This window comes from Poromitra crassiceps (genome assembly GCF_964638095.1).
Source record: "Poromitra crassiceps genome assembly, chromosome: 13".
Classification (NCBI taxonomy): Eukaryota; Metazoa; Chordata; class Actinopteri; order Beryciformes; family Melamphaidae; genus Poromitra; species Poromitra crassiceps.
In genome coordinates this window covers 34,585,086-34,606,099 of record NC_139644.1, presented here as the reverse complement: position 1 = coordinate 34,606,099, position 21,014 = coordinate 34,585,086, and the positions used below count along the sequence as shown (strand labels likewise).

Sequence of the window (21,014 nt, the reverse complement as noted above, 5' to 3'; positions counted from 1 at the left end):
GGTACAACCTTAGGTATTTGAGTGTGTGTATTTACAGTTAAGGGGAAAATCTGCCACACTGGACACAAGCAGAGATGGGTCAGAGGTAAGCGAGCAGACACAAGAGTTCAGGGGTCATGACCATGATAGAATTTAGACAGGAAGTCAGTGGGGCGAGGTGTCTCGGTCTCGTGGAAATAGCGCATGATGTGAGTCTTCTGCTTCCAGACGTGGATCGTTTCCTGGAGCTCCAGCTTCCCCTGGAAATTAAACAACACCCAAAGGGAGAACATTTAATTACAAATAACGTGACTCTACAATAACAGCCTACATCCATCAGCTAAGTCTATTTCCATCCGCGAAATATATTGGAAACATTTCAGGTATGAGCAATCTTTGAGGAGCAGTGGCACAAATGACAGGTACCTTTATGTTTGCATGAGCAACATATTCGAAAAGCAGACTTCATACTAGTGGTGCGGTGAACAAGTTTCTACCTTGATGACTAACATGTCGATCACTCGTGGGTCGGTGACATGCTTGTTTTTGTGGAACATCTCCCTCACTTTGTCTCTCCCCTGACGTGCTGTGATGTCCAGCTGAAATGTTGCCACTGCAAGGAAAAGACGTGTGATGTCACTCTGTTAGTTTCCACTTTCCAGCACATCATCATTCATTACCCTTAACACCTTCTTCACATTATTTACAAAGGTACACCGCTACACTGGGTTATTGTATTATCCAGGCCAGGGAGCGATTAGGGGGGTTGAAGGAGGATGGCATCCCCCTGTCAGAACAAATTAAATGATGACAGTGACTTATACTGTAGAAGTGAAAGAAACATGTATGTGTATTCCACGAACGATGTCAGGTGTCAATGTTTTCTTTCGCAATCTCTGCCTCGTAAAAAAAAAAGTCTGACGTGCCAACTCAAGGCATAAACCCACAGAAAAAACTGTCAAAACAAGTTCGTTAGGTTGCTCCTCATGCGTGCGTCTGACAACGTTGCCGTCATAATAATAATACATTATGCTAACGTTAATCTGACTGACACCAAAACATAGTCACACTTCAGTTTATCCACGGATCTGGTTGGGCAAACATAGCTAGTTACTTTAAGAACAAGATACAGTAACGTTAGATACTGGTAGATTTGTTAAACACAGTATCGGGTTGAAGAACAAATGATAATGCAAGATGAGCTAGCCGGTGAGGCTAGCAACAGACGCGACCTTGACGCTGTCGCTGCTTTCTGTGCACCGTTCACGTGCGACAGCAGCTCGACGCACCTGTGTTGGGGACCTCTCGGTACCAGGCCCGGTACAGCTCGCGCACCCTGCGCTTGGCCTCGTCCAGGTCGCGGCTTAAAAGCGGTTTAACGACTTTTGTAGCACCAGTCACCGCTCGGCTCGCCGCTGCGGACGCCATGACTGTTGTTTCCTTTGTACTTCTTCGATGGTGTGACTACATGAGAAGTTAATGTTGTTGGAAGAGATAGTGCTGCCACCTAGAGTTCAGGCTAGAGCATAGGTGGAGACAATATAAAATCTGGTGTAGCCTCTAACAGGGTCCCCACACATTTTCATGTACAACATTTTAAAACATTTCCACGACTTTTCAAGGATCCATAATATAATTTCCAGAAATGATTTACTACACTGGACAAATAGGAGGTGTCCACCCGCTATGCCGACCACCCGCAATGCCGACCTTAGGTTTAGGCGTGGGGGGTGGGAGAGGTTAGGTTTTGGGTTAGGGTCTGGGGGAGGTTAGGTTTAGGCGTGGGGGTGGGAGAGGTTAGGTTTTGGGTTAGGGTCTGGGGGATGGAACCCAAATAGGACACATTGCACACCTCTATATAGGGCAGCACAGACCCTGGACTCTTTCAGTCAAAGTAAAACCTTTTTATTTAGGAAGGCCTTCTCGTGTTAGCTTTTAACTATTGTCAAATGTACTATTGCTTGTGATGTTTTTAACTCTGTAGCACTGAGATTCTTTCTGACTGAAGAGTGCACTACAAATAAAATGATTATTATATTGGATTAAATTTATTTTCTGTAGCTGTTGACATATGTCAACAGCTACAGAAAATAAATTTGCTGTTATGTCACATTACGTGGAAGGTTATCTGTTGTAGAAATGGTATTGCTATCAATAACACCATTCCTCATCCGCATGATCAGACAGTGTCTCTAGCCAAAATGATGAGACAGGTGACCAGACATTAAAATAATGAAGCCAGGAGTCCAGGAAAGTTGTCTAACAGAATTATATTCAGCCAAACGTACATCTTTGCAAATAGGTTACCATTTGCATAGACTGGCTCCCTGGAAAAGCTTGCTTGTTTCCAGTTCAGGAGCTGGAGAATGACATACAGTCAAAGGTTTTATACTGTATTCTTACATATCTCTAGCATTCTCACATATCTTGCATCTCTTCACAAGCTGTTTTGACCAGCTCACAGAAGCAAGGCAGTTGAGGAGGGCTGTACTGTAGCCAAGACAGAAGTCCAGCAAGGCCACATCTCTGAGTGATCGTGTCACTGTGCTCCACTCACGGCCAAAACGACATAAGCTGTCTGTTTATGTGGAATGGAATTTAAGAATGGAATGAAATATCTCATACTCATACTTCTCGATCTGTCCGCCGCTTTTGACACCATCAACCACCAAATTCTACTTTCCACCCTATCCGACCTTGGTATCACCGGCTCTGCACTTTCATGGTTTTCCTCCTACCTATCTACTCGCTCTTTTCAGGTCCTCTGGAGAGGAACTCTTTCGGACCCCTGCACTCTCACCACGGGTGTCCCCCAGGGTTCTGTCTTAGGTCCTTTCCTCTTTCTTCTTTACATGAGATCTTTGGGTCACGTCATTTCCTCTCACAGGTTCTCCTATCACTCCTACGCAGACGACACACAACTCTATCTCTCCTTCCCCCCCTCGGACTCTAATATCTCTTCCCGTATCTCTGCCTGCCTCAAAGATATTAGCAACTGGATGTCTTCTCACCATCTCAAACTCAACCCCGACAAAACCGAACTTCTCTTCTTCCCCTGCAACGACTCCCCCCTATCCGATCTGTCCCTATCCATCGACAACACCACCGTCCTCCCCTCCCAATCTGCCAAAAATCTCGGAATCACCATCGACAACCAACTATCCTTCTCTGCCCACATTACAGCAACGGCACGTTCCTGCAGATTCTCCCTCTTTAACATCAGAAAGATCCGCCCTTTTTTAACCTCAGAAGCAACCCAAATTTTAGTCCAAGCCATGGTTTTATCTCGTCTTGACTACTGCAATGTTCTTCTAGCCGGTCTCCCCTCCTCTGCAATCCAACCCCTTCAACTCATCCAGAATTCTGCTGCCCGCCTTGTTTTCAACCAACCCAAATTCTCCCACGTCACCCCCCTCCTCCATGACCTCCACTGGCTCCCCATCCTGTCACGCATTAAATTCAAAACCCTTGTCCTCACATACAGAGCTGTCCACTCAACTGCCCCCCAATACCTTCAACCCTTGGTCACGTTCCAACCCTCCCACCGCTCCCTCCGCCCCTCCACTAGCGCAAGCCGTCTCGCCCCCCCCCTTGCTTCGCGGGCTCAAGGGCCGCTCTCAATCTCGCCTCTTTTCCTGTCTCGCCCCCAAATGGTGGAACGAGCTCCCCCCCTTGGTCAGGACATCCGAATCTCTCCCCATCTTCCGCAATCGGCTAAAAACTCATCTCTTTTCTCTCCATTTCACCTCCCCCTAAACCTTCCCTCTCCATCACCCTTACATGCTGCCCACGGACCTACAACTGTCTGTTTGTTTGTTCTTTGGCTTTTATTGTATTTATCTTTTTCCTTATCTCTGCTTTCCACTATGTATGTTACATGATCTTATGGTTGTTATTTTCTGTATGTACGTCGCTTTGGAGAAAGGCGTCTGCCAAATGAAATAAAGTAAAGTAAAGTAAAGTAAATATGTAACTATGTGAACCTGCGTCTGCATCTGTGTTGACGCGGGTTTTGAAGGCAACTCTGAGCCCTGCAAGGCCACCATGACAGTGCACAGTGTGAGATAGAACGAGCTGCTAATGTGCCTTATAGGTTATCTGATAAGTCTGTATTGCATACATGGGCAACATACGGCCCCTGTGTGGCCCGCGATGGAATTGCCAATTTTTTTTTTTTTTTTTTTTTTTACAGTGCACTTGAACGCACCATGCAATATACCCGCTGAATAAGTGTCCAAATGTTCATGTCATTCTGGGCAATACTCTTCTGTTATAGCATTTCAGTCTGAAATATGGAATATCTTTCAATAATATTTATGACTAAAAGGCTAAAAGTAATCTCATGTGTAAGAAATGACTGTTCTACATTGAAGTAGAAATTTAAATAATTAACTTGTTGGTTTTGGATTTATTTAGCTTCAAGAGTGCATTTTTGTTCTTGTGTGACCCACAACACAGGCTTTGAGAATCCCGGGCCACTTACTGATACTTATGCTTAAATTAACCCACTCATATTCCGGTTTATTTCAAGAAAAACATTTCGGCTAGTGGAAATTCTAATAGACCCTTCTCACGGGGGCCATTTTGTGTCGAAATCACAGGGTAAACACAGGTGCAAGCAGCACACTAATGAGGGTTTCCAATTTCCATGATTGGAAGTTGGAAACCCTCATTAGTGTTTTGCCTGCACCTGTGTTTACCCTGTGATTTCGACACAAAATGGCCCCCGTGAGAAGGGTCTATTGGCTGGTAACTTTAAAATCTTGCAGCCATATTGGCAGGTGGTGAAAAAAGTTAATTTCAAGCCCTGCAGGGAGAGCAGGTGGTGACATAGGAGTGAGTGAGGAAAAGGATCAAATATTGGTGGTTAAGACTGAATAATGACATCACAATTGTTAATTGAAAATGAGTTATTCCTCTAAACCTGGCTTCAAATGCCCCAAATTTTTCGTGCTGGCGCCGTTCAGCCCTCAGCAAAATCTGGTAACGAGGACATTTTTTTGTGGCCCTCTCTATCATCAAAGGTAAATCATCTCTTAGTCCTCTGTGACAGTATTCTCCTGTGTGTACCCTCTAACACAGGGGTGGGCAACTATTTTTCATGGGGGGCCACATGAGAAATCCAGATTGTTGCCGGGGGCCGAACAAATATTGTCATGCCGTAACCCAGGGATGGGCAACTTTGATGATAGAGAGGGCCACAAAAAAAGTCCTCGCTACCAGATTTTGCTGAGGGCTGAACGGCGCCAGCGCGAAAAAATTGGGGCATTTGAAGCCAGGTTTAGAGGAATAACTCATTTTAAATTAACAGTTGTGATGTCATTATTCAGTCTTAACCACCAATATTTGATCCTTTTCTCACTCACTCCTATGTCACCACACTCTCCCTGCAGGGCTTGGAATTAACTTTTTTCACCACCTGCCAATATGGCTGCTAGATTTTAAAGTTACCAGCCAATTAGAATTTCCACTATCCGAAATGTTTTTCTTGAAACAAACCAGAATATGAGTGGGTTAATTTAAGCATAAGTATCAGTAAGTGGCCGGGATTCTCAAAGCCTGTGTTGAGGGTCACACGAACATGCACTCTTGAAGCTAAATAAATCCAAAACCAACAAGTTAATTATTTAAATTTCTACCTCAATGTAGAACAGCCATTTCTTACACATGAGATTACCTTTGGCCTTTTAGTCATAAAGATTATTGAAGGATTCCATATTCCAGACTGAAATGCTATAACAGAAGAATATTGGCCAGAATGACATGAACATTTGGAGACTTATTCAGCGGGTATCTTGCATGTTGCGTTCAGGTGCACTGTAAAAAAAAAAAAAAAAAAAAAAAAATTGCAATTCCATCGCGGGCCACACAGGGGGCCGTATGTTGCCCATGTGTGCTTTATAGTAACGTTCAGTCATAACTCATTTATAATTAAGCCCATAGTTAATGAACTAATCATGTACAAAACACACACACAGTCACATATTTTATATACTGTATATGTTGTAAGCCTAATTTTTGCCATCACAGCTGCTTTTTACATGTATGGGATAATACAGGCTAATATACAAGGTGTCCCAAGCTCTGAGTCATTATAAACTCAATTAGCTACAGAAGCTAATGTTCACATTCAGTCCTTGTATATTTCTCTCATGTGTTCATCATTCCTTTTTTCTTCTGTGTGTGTGTGATTGAGAAATGAGATGCAGGTGGTGTTCATCCTAATTGGCCTGGTCAGGTGTCAGATTGCTGCTGGCTGATTGGCTGGTGGAGAGCATTTAAGCCAGCTGATGCCATCCTGTCGCCCCTTGCTCTCCTCATTCCCAACGATGATGGCTGCTGTGCTCTGTCAGGTAGGAACTGTGTGTAGACCTACTTTAGTAGTTCTGCAGAACTTTATTAAGATGTGTCTTTATCTTGGTAGACCTGTGCAGTCTAAACTGTAAATAGTTACCTTCCAGATCTACACTTTTGTACACTGTAAATAACACTTACCCAAGTAGCAGAAAGTAGGGGGAGAAGCCCTTTAGTTTTTTGTAACATTTTCTCATGTTTATTTTGTAGGAGCTTATAGGTAAGAGCTGTGTCTCATTTAATCCATTTTCTTTTCTTAGGTAAATTTAAGGTTGGGGATTAGTTTGATTGGTTAGTTGTGTTGGGGCCATGCTGTGCTCTGAAACTAAGCCTGCTACTTGTGAACTTGTGATGGTGGTTTGGCTGATCATCCTTGGGAGTGGGAAGAGTGGGGGCACTTTTGTGTTGCGGTCCGGTTCCCCGAGGCCGGTTCCTAACATATTTGGGTGCTCGTCTGCTTTTCTCATTCGTCAGCACGTCGTCTGTGAGTGTGTGTATATATATATTTTATATGTTTGTCTGGTGGGCAGTCTTTGTGCAGGTGGTAAATGGTGTTAGTCAAGGTGCCTTTGCATGGAGTTGAGGAAGCTCATGGTGGTAAAGCTGGTGGAGATGTTTGTTGGAGGAGGAGCCGGTCAGAGGGGACCAGTAAGACTGAGGAGGGGCGTGACAAGGCAGGGCCGTCAGTAGCACCGTTTCTCCTCTTTCTGTGTAGACTGCTACCCTACAAGAGTCTCCGTACATAGACTTGCCTGTCACTCTGACTCCCAAGCCGTCTAAATCAGCGATACAGACGTATTTACAAGTGTCACAGAAACATTTCAAAGCCACATATTGAGAAGAAGAGTTCATAGCTTCTCGACATCGGGGTTAGAAAGCTCAACGCTGCTCATAAATGCCTCTTGTCATCTGAAGTCTGTGCTGGTGATATTTTTTACCGAGCCTTTGGCCAGAGTGGCGCTGTGACGGCTGAGAGCTCTAACCCGGAAAAAATATCACCAGCACAGACTTCAGATTAAAAGAGGCATTTATGAGCAGCGTCGAGCTTTCTAACCCAGACGTCGAGAAGCTATGAACTCTTCTCAATATGTGGCTTTGAAATGTTTCTGTGACACTTGTACATACGTCACTGATTTAGATGGCTTGGGAGTCAGAGTCACAGGCAAGTCTATGTACGGAGACGGGACTCTTGTAGGGTAGCATAGTCTACACAGAAAGGAGAAATGGTGCTACTGACGGCCCTGCCTTGTCACGCCCCTCCTCAGTCTTACTGGTCCCCTCTGACCGGCTCCTCCTCCAACAAACCTCTCTCTCCACCAGCTTTACCACCATGAGCTTCCTCAGCTCCATGCAAAGGCACCTTGACTAACACCATTTACCACCCGCACAAAGACTGCCCACCAGACAAACATATATATATATATATATATATACACACACATATATACGTGCTGACTAACGAGAAAAGCGGGCGACCCCTATTATGTTAGGAACCGGCCTCGGGGAAGGGGACGGCAACACAAGTGCCCCACTCTTCCCACTCCCAAAGATGATCAGCCAAACCACCATCACAAGTTCACAAGTAGCAGGTTTAGTTTCAGAGCACAGCATGGCCCCAACAAATCAAACTAATCGCCAACCTTAAACTTATGAAAAGGATGGATTAAAAAAAAAAAATAGACACAGCTCTCACCTATAAGCTCCTACAAAATAAACATGAGAAAATGTTACTAAACTAAAGGGCTTCTCCCTCCTACTTTCTGCTACTTGGGTAAGAGTTATTTAGTGTAAAAAAGTATAGATCTGGAAGGTAGCTATTTACATTTTAGACTGCACAAGTCTACCTAGACAAGGACAGATCTAAAAGTTCTAAAGAACTACCAAAGTAGGCCCACACAGTTCCTACCTCACCTGACAGAACAAAGAGTCAGCCATCATCGTTAGCAATGACAGCATCCCCATTCAAAGAAACAGGAAGTTGGGGAAATAAAATGTTTGGGCCTATCATTCAAAACTCAATTAGCTACAGAATTTGAGTATTTGTCATGTGTTCACATCATTCCTTTCCTCAGTGTGTGATTGAACTATGAAGTCCACTCATTGTACTCCTAATTCCAAACTATGATGACTCTTTGCTGTGTTCTGTCAGGTAGGAACTGTGTAGGCCTAGTTAGTTGTTCAGAACTTCAAGATGTGTTATCTTGGTGGACCTGTGCAGTCTAAACTGTAAATAGCTACTTCCAGCTCTACACTTTTGTACACCAACATCTTACCCAAGTAAAGTAGGAGGGAGAAGCCCTTTAGTTTTTTGTAACAATGTCTCATGTTTATTTTGTAGGAGCTTATAGGTGAGAGCTGTCTTTTATTTAATCCATCCTTTTCTTAGGTACCTTTAAGGTTGGGGATTAGTTTGTTGTTGGGGCCATGCTGTGCTCTGAAACTAAACCTGCGACTTGTGAAGGTGGTTTGGCTGATCATCCTTGGGAGTGGGAAGAGTGGAGGCACTTTTGTGTTTTGTGTTCCCCAAGGCCCGTTCCTAACATAATTGGGGGCTCGTCCGCTTTTCTCGTTCGTCAGCACGTCGTCTGAGTGTATATATATATATATTTTATATGTTTGTCTGGTGGGCAGTCTTTGTGCAGGTGGTAAATGGTGTGCATGGAGCTGAGGAATCTCATGGTGGTAAAGCTGGTGGAGAGAGAGGTTTGTTGGAGGAGGAGCTGGTCAGAGGGGACCAGTAAGACTGAGGAGGGGCGTGACAAGGCAGGGCCGTCAGTAGCACCCTTTCTCCTCTTTCTGTGTAGACTATGCTACCCTACAAGAGTCCCGTCTCCGTACATAGACTTGCCTGTGACTCTGACTCCCAAGCCGTCTAAATCAGTGATACAGACGTATTTACAAGTGTCACAGAAACATTTCAAAGCCACATATTGAGAAGAAGGGTTCATCGCTTCTCGACATCGGCATTAGAAAGCTCGACGCTGCTCATAAATGCCTCTTTTCATCTGAAGTCTGTGCTGGTGATATTTTTTCCAGGTTAGAGCTCCCAGCCATCAGAGCGCTCAACAGCGCCACTCTGGCCGAAAGCTCGGTAAAAAATATCACCAGCACAGACTTCAGATGAAAAGAGGCATTTATGAGCAGCGACGAGCTTTCTAACCCCGACGTCGAGAAGCTATGAACCCTTCTCAATATGTGGCTTTGAAATGTTTCTGTGACACTTGTAAATACGTCTGTATCGCTGATTTAGACGGCTTGAGAGTCAGAGTGACAGGCAAGTCTATGTACGGAGACTCTTGTAGGGTAGCAGTCTACACAGAAAGAGGAGAAACTGTGCTACTGACGGCCCTGCCTTGTCACGCCCCTCAGTCTTACTGGTCCCCTCTGACTGGCTCCTCCTCCAACAAACATCTCCACCAGCTTTACCACCATGAGCTTCCTCAGCTCCATGCAAAGGCACCTTGACTAACACCATTTACCACCTGCACAAAGACTGCCCACCAGACAAACATAAAATATATATATACACACACACACACGACGTGCTGACGAATGAGAAAAGCAGCCGAGCACCCAATTATGTTAGGAACCGGCCTCGGGGAACCGGACCGCAACACAAAAGTGCCCCCACTCTTCCCACTCCCAAGGATGATCAGCCAAACCACCATCACAAGTTCACAAGTAGCAGGTTTAGTTTCAGAGCACAGCGTGGTCCCAACACAACTAACCAATCAAACTAATCCCCAACCTTAAATTTACCTAAGAAAAGAAAATTATGGATTAAATGAGACACAGCTCTTACCTATAAGCTCCTACAAAATAAACATGAGAAAATGTTACAAAAAACTAAAGGGCTTCTCCCCCTACTTTCTGCTACTTGGGTAAGTGTTATTTACAGTGTACAAAAATGTAGATCTGGAAGGTAACTATTTACAGTTTAGACTGCACAGGTCTACCAAGATAAAGACACATCTTAATAAAGTTCTGCAGAACTACTAAAGTAGGTCTACACACAGTTCCTACCTGACAGAACACAGCAGTCAGCACAGCAGCCATCATCGTTGGGAATGAGGAGAGCAAGGGGCGACAGGATGGCATCAGCTGGCTTAAATGCTCTCCACCAGCCAATCAGCCAGCAGCAATCTGACACCTGACCAGGCCAATTAGGATGAACACCACCTGCATCTCATTTCTCAATCACACACACACAGAGGAGGAAAGGAATGATGAACACATGAGAGAAATGTACAAGGACTGAATGTGAACATTAGCTTCTGTAGCTAATTGAGTTTATAATGACTCCTTGGGACACCTTGTATATTAGCCTGTATTATCCCATACATGTAAAAAGCAGCTGTGATGGCAAAAATTAGGCTTACAACATATACAGTATATAAAATTTGTGACTGTGTGTGTGTTTTGTACATGATTAGTTCATTAACTATGGGCTTAATTATAAATGAGTTATGACTGAACGTTACTATAAAGCACACATGGGCAACATACGGCCCCCTGTGTGGCCCGCGATGGAATTGCAAAAAAAGTTTTTTTTTTTTTTTTTTTTTTTACAGTGCACCTGAACGCAACATGCAAGATAACCGCTGAATAAGTGTCCAAATGTTCATGTCATTCTGGCCAATATTCTTCTGTTATAGCATTTCAGTCTGGAATATGGAATCCTTCAATAATCTTTATGACTAAAAGGCCAAAGGTAATCTCATGTGTAAGAAATGGCTGTTCTACATTGAGGTAGAAATTTAAATAATTAACTTGTTGGTTTTGGATTTATTTAGCTTCAAGAGTGCATGTTCGTGTGACCCTCAACACAGGCTTTGAGAATCCCGGCCACTTACTGATACTTATGCTTAAATTAACCCACTCATATTCTGGTTTATTTCAAGAAAAACATTTTGGATAGTGGAAATTCTAATTGGCTGGTAACTTTAAAATCTAGCAGCCATATTGGCAGGTGGTGAAAAAAGTTAATTTCAAGCCCTGCAGGGAGAGTGTGGTGACATAGGAGTGAGTGAGAAAAGGATCAAATATTGGTGGTTAAGACTGAATGACATCACAACTGTTAATTTAAAATGAGTTATTCCTCTAAACCTGGCTTCAAATGCCCCAATTTTTTCGCGCTGGCGCCGTTCAGCCCTCAGCAAAATCTGGTAGCGAGGACTTTTTTTGTGGCCCTCTCTATCATCCAAGTTGCCCATCCCTGTGGCCCCCCATGAAAAATAGTTGCCCACCCCTGCTGTATTGCCTTTGTCTATGTGACATGCATCTATAACTAATACCAATAACTACTGTGTATGCAATTATTGCTTATTGATTATGAAATGGGCCAATGGAACTTACATTTTCTACATTATCCATGGCATATTACTGTAACAATTACATTACACAAAACAAAATGCTATTACTTTTCCTAAACTTGAGGATTTTACTGATTCCATGACTTTTCCACACCTGAAAACAAGATTTTGAAATTCTTTTCCAGGTTTTCCATGACCATGGGAACCCTGCCTAATAGCGCATTCATGACAACTCGGACCGCCGGAGGTTTCATCTCGGAGCGTCCGCCCCTGGCATATTTGCGTTCACGCTGCACTTCCCTGTCGGAGGGAAAACACTGGGAAAGACCAAGGAGGGTTCTGGGAAGTGGAGGCAGTAATGCAACATTTTGGATGAGATGTGTGGATATGAAGCGGAGCTCTGAATAATACCCGAATTTCCGAGCTGTAATTCCGGCCTGGACGACCGTTCAATTCACTTTTTACAGGTCGGAACCCATTTTTTCCGGTGGTCCGAGTTGACTTGAACGGGGTATAAGTATGTGTGCTTCTAGTCAGGTGTGTCATTGCATCATGTCAAACACATTAATTTTCTATTAACCTTGTTTTATTGATTGCAAAAAAATGTGGATAATTTACAAAGATGTCACATGCTCTATAGTACATTAAATATGAAAAATTGTCAAAAGACAGGTAGCTAAGTTTGTCATTTTATCACAATACACATGGTATATAAAAAAAAGATTGGCTCATTGACGCAACACTTGTCATTTGCGGTGGTAGTGGCACATATTAATGCCAAATGTTTACGGGACACTGGGGGCTCGATTTCAATAGAGGTGCGGGTTCTGAACCATGGTGGTAAAAAAAAAAAAAAATCTTGGATGTAAGATGACTTTGAATCAACAGCTTTTAGGAGCATCAGAAGTTGATCCCAAATTCCTCTATATACAATCATGGATCAATTTCCAACTCGGCTCCCCAAGAATCCGAAATGTTTGCCATTTTGATCCCCATGGAGAGCTCGGTGTACAGTATTTCAGATGACGCACATATGTTTCAGGGTAAAAAACTTTTTTTTTTAACAGCGATTTAAGCTCCCACTTCTGAACAAACGTATGCTATTTTCACAAAGTAAACATGAGTCAAGGCCGTAGAAAATGGAAAACTGAGATGACGGTAGCTCTGCTTCTGTAATGGTGCATTCATTCCCGCGGTCTCTCAGGCAGCACACACCCGAAAATAGCAGTTTATGCAAACAAAAGCAGAGGAATACGGTACAGACTGGGAAGATTCATCTCGTGCCAAAATCTGATAATACAAAATTTGTCTTTCAACAAATATTCCAGTTTTAAGACCAAATGTGCACTCATACGCTCTCTCTTACACACGCAAAAGTAAAAAATAAAAAAGACATAATAAAAAGTGCAGATTCATATATCATGCGCCCAGTGTAATTAAACGGATCAGCTAATAGTTAGTCTATGCTGCTCATTGGCAGAATGATTGAAAGCTAAGGCACTATCATGGTCCCCGGATAGCCAGGAATGTCCACTATCATGGTCCCCGAATAGCCAGGAATGTCCACTACTCCCAGTCCAGCAATTGTCTCTTCTGTGTCACTGTGTCCTCCTTTGTTTCACTCACCATACCGTAGACAGCTGGAAAACACATGATATACAGTACAGCTATATTACACATTACAATTACAACAAATACAGTTGCATACATTTTCCAAAGATACAATTAATCAATTGTATGACTGTGACCCAGTTAAAATGTCTGGAATCATGGTTAGACTGAATACAACAGGTCAAGCATTATTACACCATATGCCGCTAGCTTTGCCTCCTTGCATTCACAGTCCATTAAATTATTCACTCCAGTTAGCTCTCTTAAGTACCGGTAGTTGATTCCATTAGTGTTAACATAACTGCTAATTGCCCAGCATCTATTTTCCATCCCTGCTATCTACTGTATCCATCCATCAATCTATCTATCCAGCCAGCATCCCTCTCTCTCTGCCTCTCCTGTGTCTATCTGAACGTTGGCCCCAGTGTCTGGTCTCAGTTGTTCAGGCTATTGCCCAGAATCTGTCTTTCCCTCCTTCCATCCCTCCCCCCTGCCTGTTTTCCAGTCGTCCTCACCCGTCACTGTGTCAGAGCTGCCCCTCTCTCAGTGGTCCAGGCTGTTGCCCAGCGTCTGTCCCTCATGCAGAGCAGCCATGGCGAGCCTCAGGTGCTCCTTCAGACTCTGGATCTCCCGCTCGCTCCGGCCCTTCATCCCGCTCAGCTCCTCGTGCACCTCCTTATATCGCTCGCAGGCCAGCCGTTTCTCCTGCAGGGGGCGGTGTTAGGAGACAGCAGTGTTAAAGGAAAGAGACACACTTTATACTCTCTCATGTTAATATATACCACCACCAATCTGCGATGGTCAATGCATTCAGGGTTATGTTGTGATGAAGTATTTTAATTTACTTTTCTGGTGTACCCACTTTGCCTCAGCCTGCCTCATCTAGTTCTACTCAAGTGATTTCCTACATTTCCCAGAATTCCTCTTGCCCCTCCACAAAACGAGTGAACTTGTTATTGTTGCACTTAGTAAATGTGGACAGAGCAACAGTGATAGCAATAGCACAGTAAGAGCAAGAGAGCGAGAGATTTTCCAGCCAAGAAAAACTACTGCTACTTAAAACCCAACCCATCTTGTGGTTGCATTGCATTCTGGTCTATTGAGGCAGCTGTCAGTGGAGTCTTGTGGTTGCATTGCATTCTGGTCTATTGAGGCGGCTGTCAGTGGAGATATTGGACTCCTTGCCTCTTCTACGATGGATGTCTCCTGGCATGACTGCTACAAAATGGTGAGTCTAGAAGGAAGCTCTTGCTCTTTGATTCTGAGGGACTAACACCAAAACCTGCCGTTTACTGTTGAAGTTTGAGATCGCTCAAAATGGCTCTGCTATCAAACGTCATTGTAGCTGCGCCGTTGTTTCATGGTGGATCTATCCTTTATGAAGGGACAACGGCATTGGACAGTCGACACAACAACCTGCAGAGCTGGACTCTGTGGAATCCACACAGAACCCGCAGGATCTTCTGGTCTGAACGGCAATACTGATGCAGCGGTTGAAGCATTCTTCTCCCACATACTGAAGGCTTCAAAGCCGCTCCATTACTTGAACATCTCTATGTAGCAACTAAGGATGCACCGGTTGCCATTTTCTTGGCCGATTCCGATTTCCGATTTTTGAATAGTCTGACTTGCCGATACCGATTTTGGCCGATTCTCTTTCGAAGAACAATAATTGACGGGTTACAAATTTTTTTTAACTTTGCTTCAATAGAAAATTAAGATTCATGTCACATTTCTTATCGTTTGCATGAGGTAGGACCATCTCATGTCAAAATAAAAGTGTTCCAGGTTACTGGACAGAGCTTTTCTTTTTTGTGAAAATACAATGAATAAAAAACAATTAATTCCAGTATATCCCACAGCTATCATGCATTTACTTTTCCAAAAGGAAAAAGGTGCAACTGTTCTTGAGTAGATGAGGAAATGAGTTTGAGTTGACGATTCAGTCTGAATATCTGAGTTTACACACAGAGTCCGAAATTTCGTAGCCGTTTTTTTAAATCCGCCATCCGGAGAAAAATCATCACGCACAGAAAACCTTGCACACTGAAGTCCGATGCTTTTATTATGTTCGTCATTCAATTCGCAATACGAAACAAATAGTCCTCTCCGGTATCCACGTTACAACATGACTGACAGATAGCAGCAGCAGCTGATCTGCAGCAGCGGTGATGTGGACTGCAGCTGCAGCAGGTCGGGGATATATATCAAACTGGACACAGGGCTCCATCTCACCTTCACTTCGCCAAGCCGGCTGTGTTGCGCTGTGGCCGGGGAGATGGAGGGGGCAGTGAGGTGAAGCGAGCCGCTCAGACTGGAGTGGACTCCAGCAGAGCGGGACTCGGCTGCACCTCTGTCTCCGTGGCTTATTTTCCACTTGCATGTGTGACAAACTGCATAATTTCCACAATGAGGAGGACATGCTGGCGTGTTTCCTTTTGGCTGAAGCCCATCTGTCTCTCTGCCTTGGGGTGCGCGCACGTCTCGTGAACGCGTGCAGCTGCAGGTAATTGACCAAACAAAAAAGGGGGGGAGCCGACCGGCGCACAAAATCGGCTATGTGGACTGACTGGCGCAGTTCACCGGTCGAGGCCGATCAGCTGAAAATCGGCTATTTCCGGTCACGTGCCGATCGATCGGTGCATCCCTAGTAGCAACAAGTACATTGAAACAAATGATGCGTCGTGCCACCAGGGTTCGTCAGGGCTTCTCCTCGCTTATAGCAATGTTGCAAGACCAGCCCAAACTATGCCAAACACACATTTACACAGAGGGTACAGATTGATCAACTTAACGTTAATGACTTCAATGTTTTGATGATAATCCAGAAAAAACAGGGAACTTGTTGCACTGCATTTTCTGAAAGCCTCCAGGCTACAAGACACTTAAGGAGACATTGTTCATAGATGTGAGGCTTAACATTCCAAGTGATTCATCTAATGGTGTAGGGTTCACAGAAAAAAGCACACAAACACACACGCACAGGCAGAAATGGATCAATAGACACACACAAACACACACACACACAGTACCGTGTTAAGAAACTGCAGCTCGTTCCTGAGACAGCTGATCTCTTTGTGTAAGTACTCCACCTCGTTCTCTTTCACCCTGAGAAGAACCTGGGAGGAAAACAACACAGCGGTCATCATTTGCTGCTAAAAGCAACACATCATCTATTTTAAAGACCGCCTAAAGTCATGTTTCAAGATGTATATAAAATATTCTACTTTGAATAATAATTTGTGTCTGATGGTTTTCCCTCACAAAAAAGTTTAATTATCTTGCTAAAATCCTTAAGATGAGTGACCCTCCTTCTCCCTCATTTAAAAATCCAAAGCAATCAATGAGGGTGATCTAGAACCTAATTAGCCAATCACAGCATACAACACATTCTCACTCCCAACTGGTGACAAAGTGACGACAAGGGTTCCTGACCGACCTGCAGTATATGACGAGTTGGGAGTGAGAATGTGTTGGGGCTTTAACTGCTGAATACTGGACAGTGATTGACTCCAGGATTCGTGATGTCACGAATCATGTTTGTCGAAAACTGCCTTTTCAGTGAGCTCATAGAAACCTCCACTTTCAGCAGACGACTGTGAAAACAGCTTTCTACTGTCAAACTCTGCACAGACACTAGAGCTGTGCATCTTCACTGATCTCACGATTCGATACGATTCGATTATGCAAGTCTACGATTCGATTCGATTCGATTATACGATGCATCTCGATGCATCTCCGATGCATCTCGATGCATCGCGATGCATCTTAAATCAATGAATCACTTTTTCCGCAATACATGATTTATTTTTTCTCACTTTCTTTTTTCTCACTGTGTGGCTACTTTTAAAATAAAAGTGCATTTGGAATTGCATTGTATTATGATCCATAATTAAAATAAACAACTGCATGTACTTACATTCTATTTTATTTGATTATTAAAAAAAAAAAAAAAAAAAAAAAAAAAAAAATTTTTTTTTTTTAATAATCGATTTTTGATATTTGTTAATCGATTCAGAATCGTCCTATTAAGCATCGCGATGCATCTCTGAATCGATTATTTTCGACAGCTCTAACAGACACCATTCTGCACAGTGAGACAAACATCCAACTGAAGGAACAAGAAGAAAAAACGATTTTTGGCCATGCAATTAAACCAACTCATTATAATTAACATTTGATGCACAAAGATAACTGGGAAAAATCATCCTCTTGTCCACTAAAGATGTCAGTGTAATTGTGTCCTGGTGCTTCATTACCGACAAACACAGTGGGCTTTCTATGCAATCAGAACGTAGATTTGTGGCCAATTTACACCCACTGATTCTAAGCCAAATGCAGTTTTGCAAGCAGAGAGTTGGATTCAAGATGAAATTCACTTTTAGGCTTGCCGGGGTAGTAGGTGTTACACGGTGGTTAGGGTTTCTTGCCGCGGTAATAGGTGTTACAGGGTGATCTTGCCGCAGTAGTAGGTCTTACTGGTGGGGCATACACCAAATACATTACTTGGCCACTAACACTGTTTTCCCCCCCGCATGGCAACTCACGCCAAATTCCCTTCAATGCAATTTCACTCAGTCGAGCAAAACTTAGTGAGTTAGAGGGTTTGTGAAAAGGCCTCTAGTTTCCCGGCTGGGGGGATCCTTGGTGCAAATCACAGTAGTGTGCTTATTAACACAACCAACACACGCCTTATTAACATGGCAAACTCCACAACCGACACATGCCGGGCAACAAACAAACGCACCTTCAAACCCCAAGCATTCTGAGGCGTGGTGCTGAGAGGTTGTGTTGTGAAATGTCAACAAAGAAGAAACTAATGTACATATTCTTTCCTATTTTCAACGCAACGTGTGAGTACAATTATTGTTCAAGTGAATTCAACTAATTAATCTACAACTATATTACAATACATGCTACTAATAATAACTCGGTAAAGAGAAAGTCATCTTAAAATATCATATTTTGCTAAATGTAAGAGCTTTTGGATTTTAGCATTTAGTTTACCATGACCACCCTTTCCCTAAGGGGATCAATAGAGTATTGGATACTTATTATATTAAAAAAAGTCGTAAGTCCAGCAGGTATTTATATCAAGGAAATCATTTGCTCTTTTAAAGTAGGGGATATGAAGGCCACTAGAGGGCAGACTTCTCAGATAAAGGCATGGGTAAAGGTGAAGTGTACAGCACATGTATGCCAAAGCTCACCGGGTGTTGGGCTAAATTCATATGTTGTGCCCTACATATCAACCTGATGCCAGTTCATGTTCAAACCTCTTGTATTACTCAGTTTATGTCTCATGATTTAGTTCAGTGGATTTCAAACTTTTTGTGTCCTAGGCACACGAAAGGGCAAGACAAAATCTCAAGGCACGCCTGTATTCATATCCATCCAAAATAGTCTGTAAATGCTTATTATTTACTTAAACTTATTTACAGTACAGTACTTAACAAAATAATTCAAGAATTTATTTGAAACTTCGTAAAAGTAGCCTACATGAAAGCACCAACACACCATCAATGCAATTAATTGTTTAAGCAGAATATCAGAAATATTAGAGCAATTTAAATTCTGTTATTAAACATGTCAGTTGTTTCTGAAGACCATTCTTTCTCCCTACCTTTCCATCCACCTGTTAATGCATTTATTTCTTACATCTTCATCATTCTCTTTCTGTTTTCATGAGGGTTTGGAGGGGGGGGGGGCGGTGGTGGGGGGGAGGGTCACAAAAGTTAAAGTAAAGTGAGTGCTTTGCTTTGCTTTTCTCTTTTTTCCTTTGAAATCGTTTGAAATGCACCCGAAAAATGTAAGACAAAGTGTTTTGGAACCTTTTGCAGGTGACATAGTGACATCATTTTCATAATAAATCTATAGCTGTCCGAGTCTCCATTTAGTTGATGGCCCCACTAGGCAGCTCAATGTCACCTCTGGTTGTCACAAAATCCCACGGCACACCTGGACTTGCCGCACGGGGCGGCTGCAGCTCAGGAGGTAGAGCGGGTCGTCCACTAATCGCTTTGGATAAAAGAGGTTGGTGCTTCGATGTCTAAGGCCATGTTCACATTACAGGCAAATCTGATTTGCTGATAAAGTCATTAACTCATTGAGTGCCAGCCACTTTTGGAGAACGGATGCTCCCAGTGCCAGAGTTTCAGAGCGTTTTCAGTGATTTCTCGAGGCCCACAGAATATTGTGTGATATTACTATGTAAACACTGAACACGCACAAAGAACGATGAGACTCTATTCTATCATCTGCAAAAAAAAGTTTATTGATCCCATTTTCCGTTCTTTAGTTATGAGCCGGAGAAGATAGCTTGATTCATCCAAAAACAGCAATTTTTTTCTAGAAGCTGAGATAATTGGCCTTTTGTGAAATTAAACATTTCAAGCACATCACTGACTCTGAAGCTAATCTTTTCTAATGTAGTCACACCTCAAAAATAATTTCCTTCAATAAAACAGTGAAGACCAGGGAATTCTGTTTGGCAGAATAATATTTTTTAGCTACAACCAGCAGCGCTGGCCCCTGCGTGCGCTGCTGGTTGCAGCTTCTTGCTGGTCTTGATTTGCTGCTGGTGGGCATCGGATATTCTGGCTTGCGTTTGTCAATCCTGTCCTGCTGCCTGGGTCTGTCTGGGTGTTGCGTGCTGCTCTGCGTGCCCCCCCCCCCCCCCCCCCCCCCGCCCCGCCCCGCCTCGCCTCGCCTCAACTGCACACTCCTCCTCCTGTCTGTGGTGGCTCTCTGCTGAGTTTGCTGTGCGCACAGTGAAGGGTGCTCGACATCCTGCTTTTTTACAGCTTCCGCGTGTGTTTGTCACCGGCAACGATGCTTCCAGTTGAGAATAATAACAACTCCACGGTGTGGATGTGCGGATGTGCTGTCGCAACCGACACGGAGCGGCTCAATTGTGGGAGCAGATTGGCTGCTGCAGGCACAGCTGCAGTAACGTGCTTCAGCATATCGATGCATACGGATGCGATGCGATTTCCGTTTCCATAACGACTTCTTCTTTGTTTTTTCCTTGCCTTTCTGTTATGTGGAGAGCACTGTCGCCACCTAAGGGTTCTGTAAAATAGGTTAGACACATCCAATAGCTATAATATTTGTACAGGAGAGGCAGAAGGCTTTGATCGACGCCCCACCGTCAAAAAACGCAATTGACGAACATGTCCGTCCTTGGCACTCTACGTTACTATTTGAAATGACGAACATGTCCGTCCATGGCACTCAATGAGTTAATCATCATTATCTTGATTGGTTTCCCAAATCTGATTTGGGAGTGTGTCCGCACTCCCACAAATCTGATTCTCAAGTCGGATCTGTGTGTCCAGACCTAAACAGCCTATCTGCATGGGTTGCTATGGTAACGACGTGGGCATCAGTAAATACGTACGTTGGTGATGTGGTTTTCCTGCGCAGAAGCATTTGATGACGAGTTGTGAGTGACGTTCAAATCAAATTTGGTGGATCTTTGACTGAAGACAGTCAAAGATCAGTCAAAAGCAGATTGGAAACTACCTCCATATGTGGTTTGGGACAAGTGACACAAATCAGACTTGGAGCGTCCAGACTCATAAAACGAATCTGGATAAAGTCATTAATAGTAGGGCTGTGCGATTAATCGATTTTGAATCGTAATCGAATTAATTAGTTAGGACGATGTTAAAAAAAATGAAAATCGTTTTTTTTTTTTTTTTTCACTTTAACTAGGGTAAGTACGTTACGCGGGGCGGCTCTCTCTCATGTACGCAT

The 21,014-nt window shown here is 43.4% G+C and overlaps 2 protein-coding genes across 3 annotated transcripts in view; both read right to left on the bottom strand.

Moving 5' to 3' along the window:
• Nucleotides 1-9: 9 nt before the first annotated feature.
• On the bottom strand, nucleotides 10-1,417 carry ndufa6 (NADH:ubiquinone oxidoreductase subunit A6). The gene is made up of 3 exons (XM_083649687.1): nucleotides 1,269-1,417; nucleotides 477-592; nucleotides 10-239 (listed from the first exon to the last, which is right to left on the bottom strand). Exons 1-3 carry the CDS (start codon nucleotides 1,405-1,407, stop codon nucleotides 108-110), a joined length of 387 nt encoding a protein of 128 aa, XP_083505813.1. The 5' UTR covers nucleotides 1,408-1,417; the 3' UTR covers nucleotides 10-107.
• Nucleotides 1,418-11,915: 10,498 nt separating this feature from the next.
• triobpb (TRIO and F-actin binding protein b) overlaps nucleotides 11,916-21,014 on the bottom strand; it is a 31,482-nt gene continuing 22,383 nt past the window's right edge. For both annotated transcript variants that reach the window (XM_083649674.1, XM_083649675.1), the window contains exons 11-13: nucleotides 16,289-16,375; nucleotides 13,772-13,961; nucleotides 11,916-13,285 (exon numbers count right to left, since the gene is read on the bottom strand). In XM_083649674.1, coding sequence (XP_083505800.1) covers nucleotides 13,800-13,961; nucleotides 16,289-16,375 — 249 coding nt within the window. In that variant the 3' untranslated portion in view covers nucleotides 11,916-13,285; nucleotides 13,772-13,799. The remainder of the gene's footprint in view (nucleotides 13,286-13,771; nucleotides 13,962-16,288; nucleotides 16,376-21,014) is intronic.

Coding starts and splice junctions, on each gene's coding strand:
- ndufa6 (XM_083649687.1), bottom strand. CDS start 1,407: ATGGCGTCCGCAGCGGCGAGCCGAGCGGTGACTGGTGCTACAAAAGTC. Junction 593..1,268: donor CCGAGAGGTCCCCAACACAG/GTGCGTCGAGCT, acceptor TTTTCCTTGCAG/TGGCAACATTTCAGCTGGAC. Junction 240..476: donor TCGACATGTTAGTCATCAAG/GTAGAAACTTGT, acceptor TTTAATTTCCAG/GGGAAGCTGGAGCTCCAGGA.